Raw genomic sequence first — 17,714 nt, forward strand, 5'->3', positions numbered from 1 at the left:
GGCAGCAACTCTAGGAATAAGCCATGTCCTCTCTGCATGTCGTGTGGGCACCTGACAACTCTCTGGAGGTCAGGTCAACACTGCCCTTCACCTGTTTAAAATAGGGGGGAAAAAATAAATTATATTCTCTTGATTTATTTATAAATGTTTTTATACTTCTCCCTCTAAGTGAAATAATCCGTTTAAATGTCGTTTTTCTGAATTTGTAGAAATAAAAACCATTTGCTTTTTTTTTTATTATTTTTTTTTTATTTTTCCCCCACTGTGAAGCGCCCTGTGCGGCAGCTGTTTTTAACTCTGTATTCATTTGTACTCCGTGTCTTAGAACTGTTTCAATAAAAACGTGGTCATTTGGTACAGCTGTGCCTGCTGGGGGGCAGCACCGCCCTGCCGGGGTGGCGCTGGGGGGGGGCCGCTGCTTCTCCCCGCCGCCCGGGCCGGGGGCGGGGCCTGGCAGGCGGCGCCGTATCGTGAGGCGGCGCGGCATGGCGGAGGGCGCGGCGCTGCGGGCGGTGCGGAGCTGCCTGGCCGCCTTCCCGCGTGAGGCCCGCGGTGAGCGCGCGGCCGGGCCGGCAGAGCGGCCGCGGGGAATCCGGAGGGAAGGGGGCGGGCGGCCGCGGGGCGGGCGGGACGGCCTGAAATGGCTGAGGGGGGCCATTTCTAGGTGACTTTCCTTTGCACAAAGTAACAAAGCACTGATCTGTCTTCTGAAAACCTGTTTGTTTTTTTTTGTTGTTGTTGTTTTGCGGTATCTGCAATGCTGGCTGCTGTAGCACACTTCGGCTTGCCACGCGGTGCAGCCCTCGTGGGCCGCAGCCCTGTGTGCGGGAGCCGCCCGGCACTCTGCATCCAAATCCGTGCCTTTAAACAGAGCTGCTGTGCTGCTCGCTTTTGGTGGCTGGGAGTTGGAAGCTAGTTAGCGTTCTGACAGACTAAAACTGCTTCTCTTTTGCTTGGACAGAGCTGGGGTGGATGGAGTCTGTTCCGTATCTCGATAGGCCTCCATCCCCCCTGGAGTTCTATCGAGAGTGGGTGAGCCCAAATAAACCCTGCATCATCCGGAATGCCATTGGCCACTGGCCAGCGCTGCACAAATGGACCTTGGCGTACCTCAGGTATGGGAGGGCTTCTGGGTGTGACCCAGCGCGACTTTGCCTTGTGAAAGGCCTTTTGTGCACTCGCTTCTGTTGATCGGTTTTCCCAGTGTCCTCTGCGGGTCTGTATGAAAGCAGCATTCACTCTTCGTCTCGCCACGACATTTGAAACTCAATAATTTTCATCGTACAAACACAGTGCCCCCATCAGCTCAGATTGAGTAGGAAGGGCGGGATTGTAACTGCGCTGCGTTAATCAAAACCGAGGCAGAGCGACCTGCGTGTGACCAGCTGCGTCTTGGCATGACTCATGAACAGAATAATTGAAGGGGCCTTCCTTCTGCCTCTGCTGAGGACCAGGGAGCCTCTTTGTTGGCAGGGAGAATTCAGAGAGGCAGGAGATATTCCTCATGCCCTGACTGCAGAGAGCGGTTAGAACAGGCTGTCAGCATCCTCATTAGGCAGTAGAAAATCTTGTCCAGAGACCCATCCGTGAAAGGTCAGGTTTCTTCTGCTGTTCGTGGAATGAGTTGTTCAAGTAAATAGTATCCATAGGAGTGAATTAAGGTCTGGCTATAAACTTCTGATTTATTTTACAGGGAGGTAGTGGGCCGCAAGGTAGTGAGCGTGGCAGTAACACCAAATGGTTATGCAGATGCAGTGTTCCACAACCGTTTTGTCATGCCAGAGGAGCGCCAAATGCCTTTCATGGACTTTTTGGACATTGTAGAGAAGAAAGTGACCTCTCCCAATGTATTCTATGTGCAGAAGCAGTGTTCAAATCTTACTGAGGAGTTCCCTGAACTGATCTGCGATGTGCAGCCTGATATACCATGGATGAGTGAGGCACTTGGTAAACTTTCTGTTTCTCCTATGCTGATTAACATATGCTGTATTAAGCTTTAAAACAATCATGCTGCGTACATGTGGAACAATTGTTCTGTTGCTGGTTGCCACAGAACTTCCTGAGTTCATCCCCTCCGAAAGTTGAAGTGGTAAAATAATCTTAGTGTAATCCTAGTTTTGGGTTTGGATTACTCCAAAATCAGCATCTCACTTTATTGGCATCATCAAAAAACGCAGTGAGGGTACTGTGCAGCACTTCTTTCAATATTGTGGAATTTTTTCTGATTTAGAGTATGTTTGGACACAAATTCGTGCCTAACAAATGAGTGAACACACAACCCCCCTTCTTCACAATTGCACGTGTCTTTTCCTCTTTTCCTGTTACTGCAGTTTATCGTGAACTAAATCTCAGGGCTTCAGGATGGGAAAATGAAGGACTGTAACCATGAGTTTGGTGCGAGATAGTAATGCATGAAGTTTGATGGGCACTACAGCAGCTTCTTGTGTAGAAAGGTTGGTGCAGCTGGGGGGTTGGAGCTTAATGATCCTTGAGGTCCCTTCCAACCCAAACCATTCTATGAGACTGTGATTCTGTGTTTGCAGAATGCTGTATGCAATGGAAACTGTTGTAGTTAGGAAGGAAGCTGAAGGACAGAAATAAACCAAGTTGGCAGAAAATAACATAAAATGCTTGTCAACATGACACTTCAACTTGCTTTCTTGTTGAGAATGTTTCTCTGTTCCCTAACCATATAGGGAAGAAGCCTGATGCTGTGAATTTCTGGCTCGGGGAATCAGCTGCTGTGACATCTTGTAGGTATTGTATGGTACTGTCAGTCTTTTTTGTGCTTTCACCACAGGATTAAGTGGGCTTGGTTTGAGCTAGCGACACAGTACAACAACATGTTTGAGAGGGCAGTTCTACTTTAACACATATTTTTGCATTCTTTCTCCTGCAGTCTTTTGCTGCTATGTTTCTGGGTGCATCTTCTGATCTTGCATCAGGCAAAGCACTGATGATTTCTGTCCTGTCAGTGATGAGTTTTAGATATAAATCCAGTCAGATCTTTCTGCACCAGTTCATGTGATATTATCCCACATAGGTTTTTGTGACCTATGTTGTGCGTTACTGATAAAGGAGTTTGGAATGTTCTTGGTTGAGTACATTTGCTACAACATTATATTGTTGATTTCCACTCCCAATTGCCACACAAAAGAGGAAGCAACCTGATAATGAGAAACTTGCACTGTCATTTTACTATTGTTTCTTATGTAGAGAAGGAAAGAGCACTGATTTTTTTTCTCTCTCTCCACATCTCCTTTTTTTTCTCCTCAATCTTAGTACATAAAGATCATTATGAGAACTTGTACTGTGTGATATCTGGAGAGAAACGGTTTCTACTGCATCCACCAAGTGACCGTCCCTTCATTCCATACGGTACTAAATTTGCTATGTACATATGTCTTAAGTCTGGAAGGGGAGATTTACATAGTGAAAGACATAAAAATGAAAGCAGAGAGAACCTGCTTATGCAGTGTTGTTCTTTCCAGTGTGTACAGAAATCTCCTATTGCGTGCAGCAGGTGGTTTTGTAAGACAAACATTACTCTGAGGTCAGGTTTCTGTGTCCTATATAGGTTCATTGACACTGCTCAGAGAGGTTGTGGATACCTCATCTGTGGAGGTGTTCAAGGTCAGGTTGGATGGGGCCCTGGGCAGCCTGGTCTCCTTTAGATACAGAGACTGGAGGCCCTGCATGCAGCAGGGGGTTGGAGCTTGATGATTCTTGAGGTTCCTTCCAAGCCAAGCCATTCTATGATTCTGTGATTCTATGACACTCATGGCAGTCTCTTCAGCTTCAAAATATTTGTGTCCTATATCTTGTCAGTATTTAGCACGCCATCATCTTTGGTGTTTAACAGCTTTGAATTCTGCCTGATCTTTTTTTTGTCTCTAGAAAAAAGCCAGGAAACTGAAAAGCAAGTTGTAGTTTAGTGAAATATTTAAGTTACTAACAGAATCCTTGAAAACTAGGGAAATGAAAAAAGAGACTCTTAAGGCAACGTTACTTTGCTTCCCCTGTTTTCTCTCTTTACTTGTTTTCTTGAGTACACAGTAAGTTGTTTTGTTGCAAAAGTCTGTAGACAGCTTCACTCTGTGCCTATTGAAATTTTTTCCCCCCATTGCTTGATTTTTCAAATATCCAGATTAGCTGAATGTATAATGCCATATGGCATTTATACAATTCTGCTTAGGTACTAGAGTGGCTCTGCCATTGTGATTATACTGCTTTTATTTTGTTTACAACGTTGTCATATGATTCATACCTTGTAAAAAAAGTTACTGTTAAAGAACTGAGGAGAGGTGATGCTTACATTTGGTAGTGTATAGGAAAAGAATGACTGTCTTTTTGAACAGTCTTTTTCTAACTCCCTGAGGAGTTGGAAGAGCCATAAGCAGTGGAAGCAAAGCAGTTTGCACTGTCTGAAGCAGGTAAGAACTCCTTTAGGATAAAATGAAAAGTGAGAGACTAACCACAAGATGTGAACAACTCTGGTGATGGCTATCTTGCTAGACTGATCTAAGAAGAAAACAGAAAATAGAATGCTGTCTTTTGTCTTAATTGAGTGTGTGATGTGCCCTTCTATTAGTATCTCTGAGTACAACTCTTACTTGTGCCATTTAATTCATTCTGTGATTCCAGAGCTCTATCAGGCAGCAACTTACAAAGTATCAGAAGATGGCTCATTTGAAATTGTGGATGAGAAGACTGCAGATAAGGTAAAAATGATACAAAGAACACAGTCAGTTTGTAAAGTAAAGCTAGGTTTGGACACTGCTGAGCTAAGTGAGGTTTTTGATAGGTATTTAGAAATTCTTCATTGTTTAAAGGAGTAACCAGATTTTTCACTTGTATTTTATTATTTACAAAGGATATCTGGTTTCCAAGGGGAAAAATACACACACACACTCCTCCAAAAATACACACACACTCCTGAAACCATTGATGTCACATTTTGTCTGGCTTATACCAAACTGATATAGTTCCAGTAAAGGACTTTTTAATGAATCAACAGCAAAGAAATTGGTTTTGCTTTAAAGCACTATCACCCAGTGCAATAATACATATATGTCGCAGTGAATAGATTGTGGTTTCTTAGTTTGTAGTGATATGTGTTTGATTAGAAAGTATGAATCTGGAGGCACTTTACAAATAGTCAGCATCCTCTCTCTTTTTACTTGTGCTATGTGCTGATGCTACAGCTGAACTCGAGCTGGGGTGTTCTGTCTGTTTCCAGAGTTGTGCTCCTAGAAACTCACAGAAACTTTCTTGTAATTCAGTGAGGTGAGGTGCTTGGGTTTGTAACTGTTGGGCATAGAAGAAATTAATGCAGGCGACAGGGATGTGCAAGCAGGAAGGGGGGTGTTTAGCTGTCACGAATCAAAGTAGATGAGAAACTTTAAGAAGAGAAGGAATTCCTAAAATTTCTAAGGCATTTTGAAAGTTATGCCACATGGTTTAAATTTGATATCTGACATTTAGCAGCTTTTCCATAATGAGAAATACTTCACTGAAAGAGGCAGATTTTTGCATCCTTGACCTATTCCCAGTTGAATGTGGAAAGCGAGCAACACGTCATGTTTTTCTAGGCAAAATACCTGTTGCATAACTAGCAAGTTTAGCTGTCAGTTGTTTTTCTGAAATCTTGCTGGAAATGCTTGCCGGGGTTATTGCCATATACATACTCTTGCTTTTAGGTGCCCTGGATCCCTCTGGACCCGTTGAACCCGAATCTGGAACAATATCCAGAGTATGCTCAGGCAAAACCTTTGCAGTGTACAGTGAAAGCTGGTGAGATGTTATACCTCCCTTCTCTCTGGTTCCACCATGTTCAGCAATCACATGGCTGTATAGCAGGTAAAATAAATAGCATTTCCAGATATATTTTTGAACTGTGCTGGGTGTGCAGGTGGATATAGCATAGCAAAATGTAACCGGTACCAAAGGTCCCTACAAAATCATCTGCCTCCCTTCAGGAAGAAATAACAACTCAAAAGAAGCTGATTCTGTTCTCTGCCTAGAGACTTATCTTCTTGCAGTCTGTTTAGGTTATAATCTTTGGAATTGTCAACAACAGTTAGGGATGTGGCTGAAAAAAAAGTCTTTGTTATATCATAAGTATGAAAGCTCATTCAGTTTTTGTTTATGATATAGAGCGGAGTTGCCCAGTATGCTAAGTGCAAATTTACATTCACAGAAAGAACCTGCATGTAATAAGTGACATCAGCACATCAACAAAAATGCTTTGGAGGAAGAAAAGGGAATCAGAAAGTGTATGAGTTTTAGGTGTGGGTGTAGACACAACATGAAAGCTGCTCCATGGTTATGTGAACTAGAATTGCTCTGACTCTGTCTCTACCTTGCTAGTGAGTTCATGCTTGTTTTACTGTTCCCCTGTGCTTATCAAAAGTCCTGTCTTCTCTTTCTTTATAAGATGTTTCTTCATCTCTCTGTTTTTTTCTTTTTCCTTCTTTCCCAAGAATGTTTGAGAATTTCAAGCATTGTGAGTGGAGGAGTGGGAATGGGTGGGAGCTAGTATGAAGCATTATCATTATGTCCTATAAATTTTGCCAGGTTTGCAGAAGCCTTTTTACTATCCTTTGCTTAGAGTAATTCTGCCTGCCCAGACAAAGTAAATAAAGTGTTGTGAATAACAACATTAGTATTTGTGCTACAGTGCAAATATTAGAAGCCATTTTTTTTTTTTAGCATCAATGATACCGTGATAAAAAGACAAGATACCTGTAAAGTAGTAATTCCAGTTGTTTTCCCCAGTACTGCTGAATCAATCCTTGAAGACTGCTTAGAAAAAGTAGAGTTGTTTCCAGCTGAAAGCCTCTGGCCACTCTTTTTTTTCCTGTCTAACAAATACTTAAGGGTTGCCGTGTTTATTTGGCCTGTTGACATTTAACTGCACTGCAGTCTGTATACGCTTTGAAAATCAATGTTGTCTGGATTTGGTCCAGTGAGTGTCTGAAACTAGTGTATATTCTTCTCCAAGAACCATTGGTACAGTATTATACTGCTTGGTTTATTGTTTAATTTTTTTTTAGCAGACATTACACCAAATTTAAAATGAGATACAGAATTATAGTACTGTCTCATTAATGACCATTCTAAAGTAATGGTGAGTTTGCCATCTGTTACACACTCAGAAAAGGAAAAGTTTCTACTAGATATTCAACTTTGCAGTGTGTTTGCTGGTTTTGGTCTAAATAGAAGCAGACACGTTGTGTTCATATAGAGTTTGCCTAATTTTGCTCCAAGGAATTCCCAGTATAGAGTCTGAAGAGGAGTTAGTTTGGTTAAGACAGAGTTGCATTGGCAGTGCTGCTAAAGAACTCAAATGTTTGCTTACCTTATGTTTGGCTGTAGTCACAGTTGTGCTCATTTCAAAGTTTGGTCACTAAGAATGGAAAACCTCTACTAGCTGAGCTGTCTAAAACTGTCTGTAAACATGCTTGCAAATCATTACATTACAGCTTTACGAATGCCTTTTTTTTTTTCTTCTCCTCAGTGAATTATTGGTATGACATGGAATATGACCTAAAGTACAGCTATTATCAACTGCTAGATTGTCTTACAAAAGCTGTGAAAGTGTTATAACAGAGGTGGAACACTGGAACTTGCAGTCTTTCTCTCTTGCGTGATGCAGTCATCAGCGTCTGTGACTGGAGTTGGAGCATGATACAAGTGAAAAGAGCTAAGCACTGAATTATCCTCAACAACATCTGTTGGACAAATCATGGCTATTTTGCTTGATTTCAGAGTCTCGGGTCATTTGGCCAGGTTTTCTGGCTTGTAAGTAGAAGATTTGACATCAGAATTTTTAGATCTTTGCATATTGCATTGGTGATGGCGAGCAAAATAAAATTTGAAGGGAAGGAATCTGGGTTTTGGAAATCCCTAAACAGAAACCATGACATTCATTCAGATCTACAGATTGTTTTCCTAACAAGCCAAATGGACAAGAAAGGATCTGCTCTGCCATCCCGGTGCAACAGGCTGCATCGTCCAAACACATCTATTCACCTAAGGCTAAAGGACCGTCTGGTTGTGTTTCATTAAGTTCAATGGCTGTGGTGTTCTGATGGTGAGAAATTACAACTTCTGCAATAAAAGGTCAGTTTAAAAGCTTACATTGGTACTAATTCTGACATCTTTCAAACAGTGTGATGCATATGATCATCTAGAAGGATATGGAAAAGACAGTGGTGGCAGCTGTCCCTGTTAATCCATGTTTTTTGTTACCTATTTTGATTTTGTTTTACCTTCATATTTAAATGCAGCTTCATTCTCTTATACCCTGGTGGTTTTAGAGTTCCTTTTGCCATGTCTGCAGTAAATCTGGATATCACTTGTGGGCTTGTGATTGGACATGGTTTAGCAGTTTGTGGGGAGCTGACTGGGACGTTTTTTATCACCAGCCTAACACAGTCAAGTTGTGTTAGCCAGGAACTTGTTCCTATAGCCTTAATTCTGCCCTGTATGTCCACTGAACAACATGGGACTGCTCACTACGTCTGAGACCTGCAGGGCAGGAATGCAAGGCTATTAAATAGACAGATATTGCAAAAATGTAATAATGTTGTTTAGGATTGGTGGAGGTTGGTATTTATCAGCCAGTCTTCAAAGATTCATTAAAAACATAGGAAATTTATTTTACACGTGTTAGTCAGGAAAATACAGATACCCTTTAGAGAAGATTGACTGCTGTGAAGAAAAAAAACAGTTTACAAAGGCAGCTGGCACAAGACAATGTGATTGTCTTTTTTTGCCATTTGAGATTCAGGGTTACTAGTTTAATCTTTATATATCCTGAACTAAAATGCGTGCCACAGGAGGATGTGACAACTTCTGTCCCTGCAGGTCAGTTTATGCAGGACATCTGAGACGATGTGTTTGGAGCTGAGCATACTCTGAACTACATCTCCCAGCAGTCCTTGCTTGCTGACTGGAGGAAGCTGTCGCTGTGCTTCCATCTGGACTTTGGCAGAGATTTTAAGCCTGGGAAGCCGCAGGCTCCCGACAGTCTCATTTCACACAGCCTGAGTCTTGCCAAAAAGCAGCAGGCTCCTCTCCCCTCCCACGGAGCCCGATGGCGGTGCAGGTGACCGTTCTGCCTTCTCCCAGGTGTCTGTTCGACGACCCCGTTCAGATCCGTGTGACAGGACTCCTGCCGCAGCAGAGGGTCACGCTCAGAGCCTGCCTTCTGGATGAGGGTGGGGAGCTCTTCCAAGCCCACGCTCACTACAGGGCTGATGGCAGTGGGGAGCTTGATCTGACCCACTGCCCAGCGCTGGGGGGCAGCTATTCTGGAGTGGAGCCCATGGGATTGCTGTGGTCTCTGCGGTCCAAAACACCATATAAGCGGCTGGCAAAGAGGAACGTCCTGACCCCTTTCTGTGTACACTTGGAAGTATATGAGGGCCACGGGGACATGAGCCGGTTGCTGGGAAAATGCACCCATGAGCGGTGCTTTTTAGGAGAGGGAGTGAAGAGGATTTCAGTCAGAGAAGGCCGGCTTAAAGCAACTCTCTTCCTCCCTCCTGGTGAGTTTTAATCTCGTTCTGGTTTTCTGTGTGTTCCCTATGGCCCCTGGATACACTCAGCAAGCCAGAGTAAGCCCCTGTTAATGGTTCCCTCAGCTAGGGAACTAGGCACTAGGGTGAATTCAGCTTCATAAATAGCAGAGAACTGGTCAGTGGAGAGACAATCTGGAAGTCAGATTCCATACTCTGTGCTGCTCATAGAAATGTTTGAGATAATCCATAGAGGAGACTTGCAATGATATATCCTTAAGGAAACAGTACTTGTCAGTGACACTGATTGTGTGTGTGCCTGAGAACTGACATGTAAAGCTTCAGAGGATGATTTCCTTTTGATATCTGCTGTTCTGATTTTGAGTGGTTGCTACTGGAAGGACAGCTCTAGAAACGTTTCTCTGAGTCTATATACATATATATATACATACATATATATTGCTTTCATTGCAGGACCTGGACCATTCCCTGGTCTTATCGATTTGTATGGATCTGGAGGAGGACTTGTTGAATACAGAGCAAGTCTTCTGGCTAGCAGAGGCTTTGTGACTCTAGCTCTGGCTTACATGGCCTTTGAAGATCTGCCTGCTATGCCAGAAATTCTTGAACTGGATTATTTTCAGGAGGCTATAGACTTTTTGCAAAAGCAGCAGCAGGTAGGAGACAAATTATGGTACTCTTCCTATTGTAAACTATTTTCTAATTTCTTAGTGTGAAATGCTGTACATCACTGAATGTAGCTGAGTTTCTGAGGTGAAGAGGGAGACAGCATGTCTGAAAGACAGTATGATCTTAAATGGAAAAGAATGTGCCTCAGTATCCAACAGCAAATAGTTGGATAACTGCTTTGCAGAGCACCTTATGGCCATCTGTGGAATGTTGTTATGCAAACCAGTATTTGTATAAGATTTACATCAAAACAGTTCCTGGACTAGTGCTGCTTAGGCAGATGATCTTATTTTTTTACAAGATTTTAGAAGAGAAAAAAATCCATTGACTTTTTCCACTATTTCTGACATACAGATTTTTTATTCTGACAAAGTTTCACAGGGCAGTAATAGAACTCTGTAACAACAGAATCTCTTGAAGTTGCAGCATGAGAGACTATGCCTTGTTTTTAAATGCTGGGGTTATATTTGAGTAAGTACCTGGAATAAGAAAAATACTTTCATAGCAATATATCATTATACTTAAAGTAAAAGAAACTAAGAGAAGTATAATTTAAGCTTTGAATGGAATGCTAATTAATGTGGTGTTCATTTAACAAAATTGTTGTTTGCTAGCACTTGGATACCAGGGATTTAGTCAGTTTTGAGAGCAAAATTCAACCTTGCTGTTTGTGTTGTTCCTCATAGAGCTGTGAAACTTCCAGAGTATCTTACAGGACCAGGGCACATTACAAGGTGAATCTGTTGTGAAGAGCCTTCACTATAATTAAATTCATTTAAACAGTTGTTGAATTTACTCAGCCTCAAGCATAATGAACTTTATGTGTTCCAAGATGTACAGAAGTTAATAGGTCAGCTGTAGCAGAGTTTTAAAAACCAATGTCAAGAAAGACAATCTAAACAAGTAAACCTATGGAAGAGTGTTTTTCTACAGGGGGCCTAAAGAGAGAAGACTACGACGAGTTTCTGGAGGCAAGAGCAGTAAAATTACAGCACTGAGAAGAAGTATCAAGCCAGGATGCTGAAGAAGCAAAGAGGCTTTGTCTATGGAGTTAACCAGGAAGAAAATGTGTTACAGGAGAGGAAATATTGAGGAGCTGTAGAATTCATAGTTGCTCTTATGAGGGAATCAATAAGGGATTGATAGTACCCAAACAGAGAAAAGGAAGGGGTAAAAAAAAAATAGGAGTTTTTAAAGAAGCAAAAGGAGAGATGTTATGCCAGCCCAGGATATGAATAGTTGATAATGGCTGTTTCATAACTGTCTTTCAGGTGAAAGATGCTGGGATTGGTGTTTTGGGCTTGTCTAAAGGAGCTGATCTAGCCCTTTCCATGGCCACGTTTCTACCTGGCATCAAGGCAGCTGTCAGCATATCTGGAAGTGGCTTTAATTCTTTCATTCCCCTAAGGGGAGATGGCTTCACTATTCCTGCCCACCCATATGACTTGGGGAGAATTAAGACCAGTGAGGAGTCTGGTCTTGTAGATTTTTCAGATATCCTCGATGATCACAGAGACCCAGCGACTTGGGATAGTCGCATTCCTGTGGAGAAGTCCTTGGCTAAGTTCCTCTTCCTGTCAGGGCTGGATGACAAGAACTGGAAAAGTGACCTTTACTGCCGGGATGCTGTTCAGCGCCTTCATCAGTGTGGACAGAAGGTGGAGTTTTGCTCCTATTCTGGAGCAGGACACCTTTTGGAGCCACCATACCTGCCTCTGTGCCAGTCTTCAATCCACAAAGTGCTTGGGGTGTTTGTGCAGTGGGGAGGGCAGTGGAGGGAGCATGCCAGAGCACAAGAAGATGCCTGGCAAAGGATACAGGCCTTTTTCTGGAAACACCTGATGAACTCAGACATTCCTAAGAGCAATCTGTAGTAGAGATATTGCCATCAGCAGGGGCAGCAGGATTAGTATTTCATTTCTTACTGTATTAGGGCCAAAATCTTCCTGAGTAATTTCCCATTTTTGAGTTTTTGAGTACTATCTTGCCCCCAGGTGCAGCGTAGACTGACACCATCTGATGTGCCTGTGTGCTGGAGAAGACCCTGCATGGTGACATGCAGGTTGCATTTGTACTGAGCTGGCTTTGCCTTCAGTCTCTGTCCCTCTCTGCTTGCAGCAGAAAATAATCTTAAAGGAGAGACTGCCATTTAATTGTATTACACCTTTAATTAACCTAGATACAAACAGTGGCTTTTTGGAATAGTGTATCAGTACATGCACTTACCTTTCCTCTTGGTATATTATTTGCTCACATTTTTATGGAAAAATGGTGCTACATTTCAGATCCCCGCTGAGTGAAGAGGCGCTCTTCTGATTTATTCTGAAGTGCAGCAGTAACATTTGTTTCCGATACTTCAAAAACCAGAAGAAATAAATCTTATTGAGGTTACACTGGTGGTATCTTCTGCTGGTTTCAGATATGCTAATGTCAGACTGAAGTTTGCACTGCACTACTCAATAAATAAAATATGTCTGTGTGTATGCACGGTTTACTTGAAATTACCTGAACGAAGGCTTTGCCTGTCTTAATGCCTGTAAATACACAGGCAGTGATCCTAGTGTAGTCACAAGCTGTCTCTTTGCTTAGCTGAAGAGTTCCTATGCAGTTGTTAACCTCTTACTACTAAGAGGAGGGGGAAAATTTGTGAAGTACTTTGCACTCTGCTCAAGATGGGAGTGATGGAGGTGTGTTAAGTACCTGCTTTTGAATGTTGAAGCTCAGTTTATCCCTATAATCCCATTCTGACCACAGAAGGAAATAGGAGATGGGTGTCTGTCTTTGAGGCAGCAAAACCTCACCTTGGAGAGAGCACTAATTCCTGCTGAGAGGAATTCCTGCCCCCAGAGAGCCCGGATCCTACTGAAGGTAGGATTGTAGCCTCAGTTTTCTCACCTAAGGGAGCAATGCTTGGGCCTTAAAGGGCTGTGGACTCTAATGCAATATATCTGATGCAGAGTGTGCTCCCTCACATACTTCCAATTTCTTGCCCCTTCCTCAGAAGGTGGCTGGATATTGCTCAGCAGAGATCTCTCTCTCCTGGCCACCCATCCAGGTGATCTGTAAGAATTTCTGTTATTACATCTTCATTTCTGTTTGCCCTCTGTGTGTCTGCGTCCTGCACAAATGGTTGCTGGTGAATGAGTAGGACCTGACAGAAGAACAAAGTGTGGCAACAAGGGAATGCAGACACATTTAAGCAGTTCAGATTGGATATTCGGACATTCCTTTCTCCATCATTTTTCTATTTTATTGAAGTAGTAAAAAAAAATCTGGGTCGTTCGTCCAGATTTGTCTCAGGCTCAGCATGCTGAGGTTTTCTGGGAGATGAATGGTTTTGTTCTTTTGTTTTTACTGAATACAGCGAGGCTTATGCAGTACAGTGTGTTCTGTGATGTAACTCACATCTGTTTTAATCCCTCCTGAGGTGAAGACATACTTTCTCAGTCTTCAGTGGGCAGTTTACAGATGTACATTTTGAATCACAATATTGTGAGCTGCTGAGAAGATACATTTGCTTTCACTATAGGAAACTACTACTAAAGGAAAAATACTTTTCATCAGTACGTGTACAACGTTTTTGGTGGTGCTTTCATACAGTCTGTTTTGTTGCCACATTCAGCAGTCACATTCAAGGAAAACAGTGTTGAAACGAGGTAGGAGAGAGCTGCGACGTGACTCCATCGATGATGGTAGCACACAGGACCTCTTTGTTTTGTCACTCTGAAATTAAAGCTTTGCCAGCCAATTGAAAGCTCTTTATTTACCCTATGGGTGGTGACTGGCAAGAACAACTGAAAGACTGATTAAGCAGTAAAAAGACTGAAAAGGCTGATTTAGCTGAATCTGTGCCATATTCAAACAAGAAAATATGTCAGCCGGCTCAGTTGTGTGGGGTTTTCTTTCTAAATCAGCTGGCCATCACTGAAACTCAGGTTTTAAAGTTGTCTTCAGGAAATAGAAACTGGAAACCACTGGGAGACTAATATCAAGTTATTGGAAGTGGCTTATTTTCAATAAAATGCTTATGTTTGCTCTTGAGCATATTCTACAGTGCTTTGCACAATGCTTTGAATTCTTAGCATTTCTTCTGCTGAAGAGGTAGTTTAGACAAGTGGGGCTAAGATGACATTTTTCTGAGTTGGAGATGAAGATTCTACCAGTGGCAGCCTGTAGAGTTAGGCTGCTTTGTGTAGTTTCTCCAGGCTTGCAGAGTATGGGCAACATTATTCAAGGACAATGGGAAAGGTATTATTTAATTATAGATTATTGATCTTTAGCTGCAAAAGAGAACCCATGCTAGGCACAACTGATAAAACTAATAAAATGGAGATTAGAAGATCAGTAAGAGAGCAGAATTATTTTCTTGTAATTTGCTTGTAACTGAAAAGTGCTTCAGATGAAACAGCACATCAGAAGATTCACTTGAACAAAAAGATCTCAGCTTGATGCTTGCATCAGTCCTGCTTTTGTTCAGCACTGTGCACTACGTGTTTATTAAGAGAATGAGAAGAGTTTTTTAAGAAACTGAGAAGCAGTCTCACACATAAGCAACTACAAATAAATTTGTTAAAAGGGAATGATACATCTTGCAATGCTCTTCTTGGGCAATATCATTTCCATAGCTCATTTGTAATTGGGCAACAACAGACTGCTGACTTGTCACTGCATTCTAAAAGTTTTCCTTCTTTGCTCTGGTTGAACTTGTGGTCTCTCAGCATGGAAAGACAACTACCCCAAAGGGAATGTAATTGCTGTGAAAAAATCCCATCTGTGATTTGAATCTCTTTAATCTCCACTGTAGCCTTACTGCCCAGCACCCCTGAATCTGACATTCTAGGTGAATGTGATCTAAGCTATGTGACACACATATAGCTTATTATTTTAAAGTTGCTGTTAGTGAAGCAGGCCACAGGCTGTTTGCACACCGTGAGACCTTTGGATACAGCTTTGCTTTTTCATTGTCGGTTTTCTATGTCACAATGCAATTTTTATTTGCGTAGCTCCATCTGACTCTTAACAGCCCTTCAGAAAAAGCTCCAGGGACTTATGGTCAGGAGCACCAGGCTGAAATAATTTGAGCACTGCATGGGGCAACGAACCCTGTACTTTTCAAGGCTCCTTGAAAAACCTTATGAGACCTTTCTTTCATGAGTTCGTTCCCCATACTTTGCCAGATATGTTCTTAGGCTCTGTGTAGTTGACAAAGAAAACTCTTGAAACTCTTCAACGGATACCTAAAAGTACCAGGTACGTAAGCTAAAGCTGATCCTGGAGCATTTTTGATGTATGTAAGGTATAACTCACAGAAAAGTTCAGAATGAAAGGAGTCCAATTAATTGTCTTTATTAGAATAAAGGGAACCACAATTACAAGAGAGGTAAAACATCTTTGAGAAGGTACCTGTACACTGGGGCCTCTGCAAAAGTATTGAATCTTGGAGATTTTGGTGGAATTTTACTAGGAGCTGCTCTGAACAAGGAAACTTCAGTGTAAATGTGCTCCTGTAATAGTAGTAGTTTCTTACCAAGGAGAAGGAGCATCTCTGCATGGCTTCTGCAAGCAGGGCTGTTTCTCAGCCAAAGGGCAGAAGGAATGAAATGAAAGATGAGAATATGCATTGTGAGGTGTAATTAGAAGTGGCCTTTCCCCATCTGCCCTTTCAGTTTCGTGTGTGTGTCTGGAAGTCTAAAGATGATCAGGGAAGATCACTTTTTTTTCTTTTTTAAATTCAAAGCTTACTCAGTGCTTGTAATACATTATCATATCATTTGTTTTCAAGCTCTAAGATAAAACAGCTTTTTAATGACAAAAAACATTCAAAACTTTGACTATAGTAATATTTTGCTAAGAATTTTGTAATGCCATTTCAGAAAAAAAATCCCCATTCTGCACTTTTTAGTGCTCTATATATATGTAATTTGGAAAAGGAATCTGAGCCAAATGTAGTGCAGAGAAAGTGATATTTTGAGTGAAGCTTGGCTAGAAGGAATATTAATGTTTCCAATGAACTAACACCCCTCACGGCATTTCCTGCAAAACATCACCATAATTTATCATTGTCCAGGCCAAAATATAGGAAAGCTAAAACTCAGTGTTTTTCAGAGTAAAAAAAAATTGTTTGTGAAACATAAAGATGTGCCCTGACTCTAGATACCCTGTGGGGAAAATAATTAATGAGTTGCATTCTATTAATTTAGGCTTATATCTGTGACTCAAACCACTGAACATCTAACATCTTGAATGAAGTCTACATTAAAGTAACTTCAGTTAAAATTGTGGACATGTGCTCCAGGCTAGCTCTGTTAAGAATACCTTGCAGTGAAACCATGCCTTTTAGAGTTCCTGTGACCTTATATTAATCCGAGGTAACTATAGCAGAGCTTTCAGTTATAACTAGTCTCAAAAGTGTCGAGACTGGGTGCAGAACCAAGTGTTGGCTCAAAAGACATATTGTTAGGACTGGGCAAGAACAAAATGCTGGAGAAGCCATTAGTGTCACACTAGCAGAAAATAGCTATCTGTAGAGCATTCTTCTTCATACCCAGCCTGTTTGGTTTTCAGTTTCTGTTGCTAGAAATTGCAGCTCCAGGAAGACCAGATTACCTCTTTGTGTGACATCAGAGAAGTACACTGGTAGCAGTGCAATTTGTACATAGTTGTGCATATAAGTGATACATTTTGTCTTTGAGATGGAAGGGCTGATCTTTCAATCTGCTATCTCTGATGCTCTGAGAATCTACTTTGCAGGTTGGGTTGATGTTACTTTGAATATATATGCTGTTTACGAATTCTTGATGCTAAGATTAAGAATTCAAGCAGTTGGCAGTGACATAGAGGTCAGTGCATGACACTGTGCAGAATTTGAGAATGACGGTATGAGCTGGACTCGGTGCATTTGGCTTGCTGACCAGTCATTGGTTCTTGCCAGACATGTGTGAGATGAATACTGATCTACTGTGCTCCTTTGTGGTAATGACAGAATATTACTAGTACTAGGTATAAATCCTAAAGTAAATAAAATATATTTGTCCTTCACTTCTACTGTATCAACTATGTTTTCCATTGGTCCTCAAGCATTTTCTTTTTGTAAGGACTCTGGATCTGTCGAGAGTAGACCCCCTCTCTGTTAGATGCTGCACAAACAAACCCACTCACATGACTTACCATCACACCAGTACACAAGCTACTGATTAGTGCAGTGGACAAATTTATGCAAGAGTTATCCATCAAGATTGACTAAATGTAAAGACTCTATCTCTTCCGCTCAGAATCTCAGAACTGCAAATTATATGTAACCATAAGAGTATTTTGGGGAATTACCACTATGGACTTGTCCTGTTCTTAGACTTTTCTGTGAACATCTGTTTTGACCATTGACAGAACCAGCATGCTGGGTGGGCTAAATGGTCTTCTGAGCTGATGCAGAGAAAACTGTTTTTGCTTGCATGTTTACTATGCTTTTTGTTTGTTTGTTTGTTTGCTTTTGTTTTTGTTTGT

The 17,714-nt window shown here is 41.7% G+C and overlaps 2 protein-coding genes across 3 annotated transcripts; both read left to right on the forward strand.

Moving 5' to 3' along the window:
• Positions 1-348: 348 nt before the first annotated feature.
• JMJD7 (jumonji domain containing 7) lies at positions 349-8,156 on the forward strand. 2 transcript variants are annotated; one of them, XM_031593541.2, is made up of 8 exons: positions 349-552; positions 962-1,115; positions 1,694-1,947; positions 2,697-2,753; positions 3,283-3,378; positions 4,645-4,721; positions 5,700-5,859; positions 7,520-8,153. In XM_031593541.2, exons 1-8 carry the CDS (start codon positions 486-488, stop codon positions 7,606-7,608), a joined length of 954 nt encoding a protein of 317 aa, XP_031449401.2. In that variant the 5' UTR covers positions 349-485; the 3' UTR covers positions 7,609-8,153. The 2 variants fall into 2 exon arrangements, with proteins under 2 accessions (XP_031449401.2, XP_089997135.1); XM_090141009.1 differs by lacking the exon at positions 349-552 and adding an exon at positions 584-664 and having other exon boundaries at positions 7,520-8,156.
• Positions 8,157-8,594: 438 nt separating this feature from the next.
• On the forward strand, positions 8,595-12,690 carry LOC116229212 (acyl-coenzyme A thioesterase 1-like). Its single transcript, XM_031593542.2, has 3 exons — positions 8,595-9,554; positions 9,999-10,201; positions 11,486-12,690. The coding sequence occupies exons 1-3, from the start codon at positions 9,101-9,103 to the stop codon at positions 12,086-12,088; spliced, it is 1,260 nt and encodes a 419-aa protein (XP_031449402.1). The 5' UTR covers positions 8,595-9,100; the 3' UTR covers positions 12,089-12,690.
• Positions 12,691-17,714: the final 5,024 nt, after the last annotated feature.

This window comes from Phasianus colchicus, chromosome 5 (assembly GCF_987193195.1).
Source record: "Phasianus colchicus chromosome 5, bPhaCol1.hap1.1, whole genome shotgun sequence".
Lineage (NCBI taxonomy): Eukaryota > Metazoa > Chordata > Aves > Galliformes > Phasianidae > Phasianus > Phasianus colchicus.

Excerpts from the sequence above, each read along its gene's own strand:
- JMJD7 (XM_031593541.2), top strand. The coding sequence starts at position 486 with ATGGCGGAGGGCGCGGCGCTGCGGGCGGTGCGGAGCTGCCTGGCCGCC. Across the intron at positions 2,754-3,282 it reads ATCAGCTGCTGTGACATCTT|TACATAAAGATCATTATGAG; the intron begins GTAGGTATTGTA and ends CCTCAATCTTAG. Across the intron at positions 4,722-5,699 it reads ATGAGAAGACTGCAGATAAG|GTGCCCTGGATCCCTCTGGA; the intron begins GTAAAAATGATA and ends TCTTGCTTTTAG.
- LOC116229212 (XM_031593542.2), top strand. The coding sequence starts at position 9,101 with ATGGCGGTGCAGGTGACCGTTCTGCCTTCTCCCAGGTGTCTGTTCGAC. Across the intron at positions 9,555-9,998 it reads AACTCTCTTCCTCCCTCCTG|GACCTGGACCATTCCCTGGT; the intron begins GTGAGTTTTAAT and ends CTTTCATTGCAG. Across the intron at positions 10,202-11,485 it reads TTTTGCAAAAGCAGCAGCAG|GTGAAAGATGCTGGGATTGG; the intron begins GTAGGAGACAAA and ends ACTGTCTTTCAG.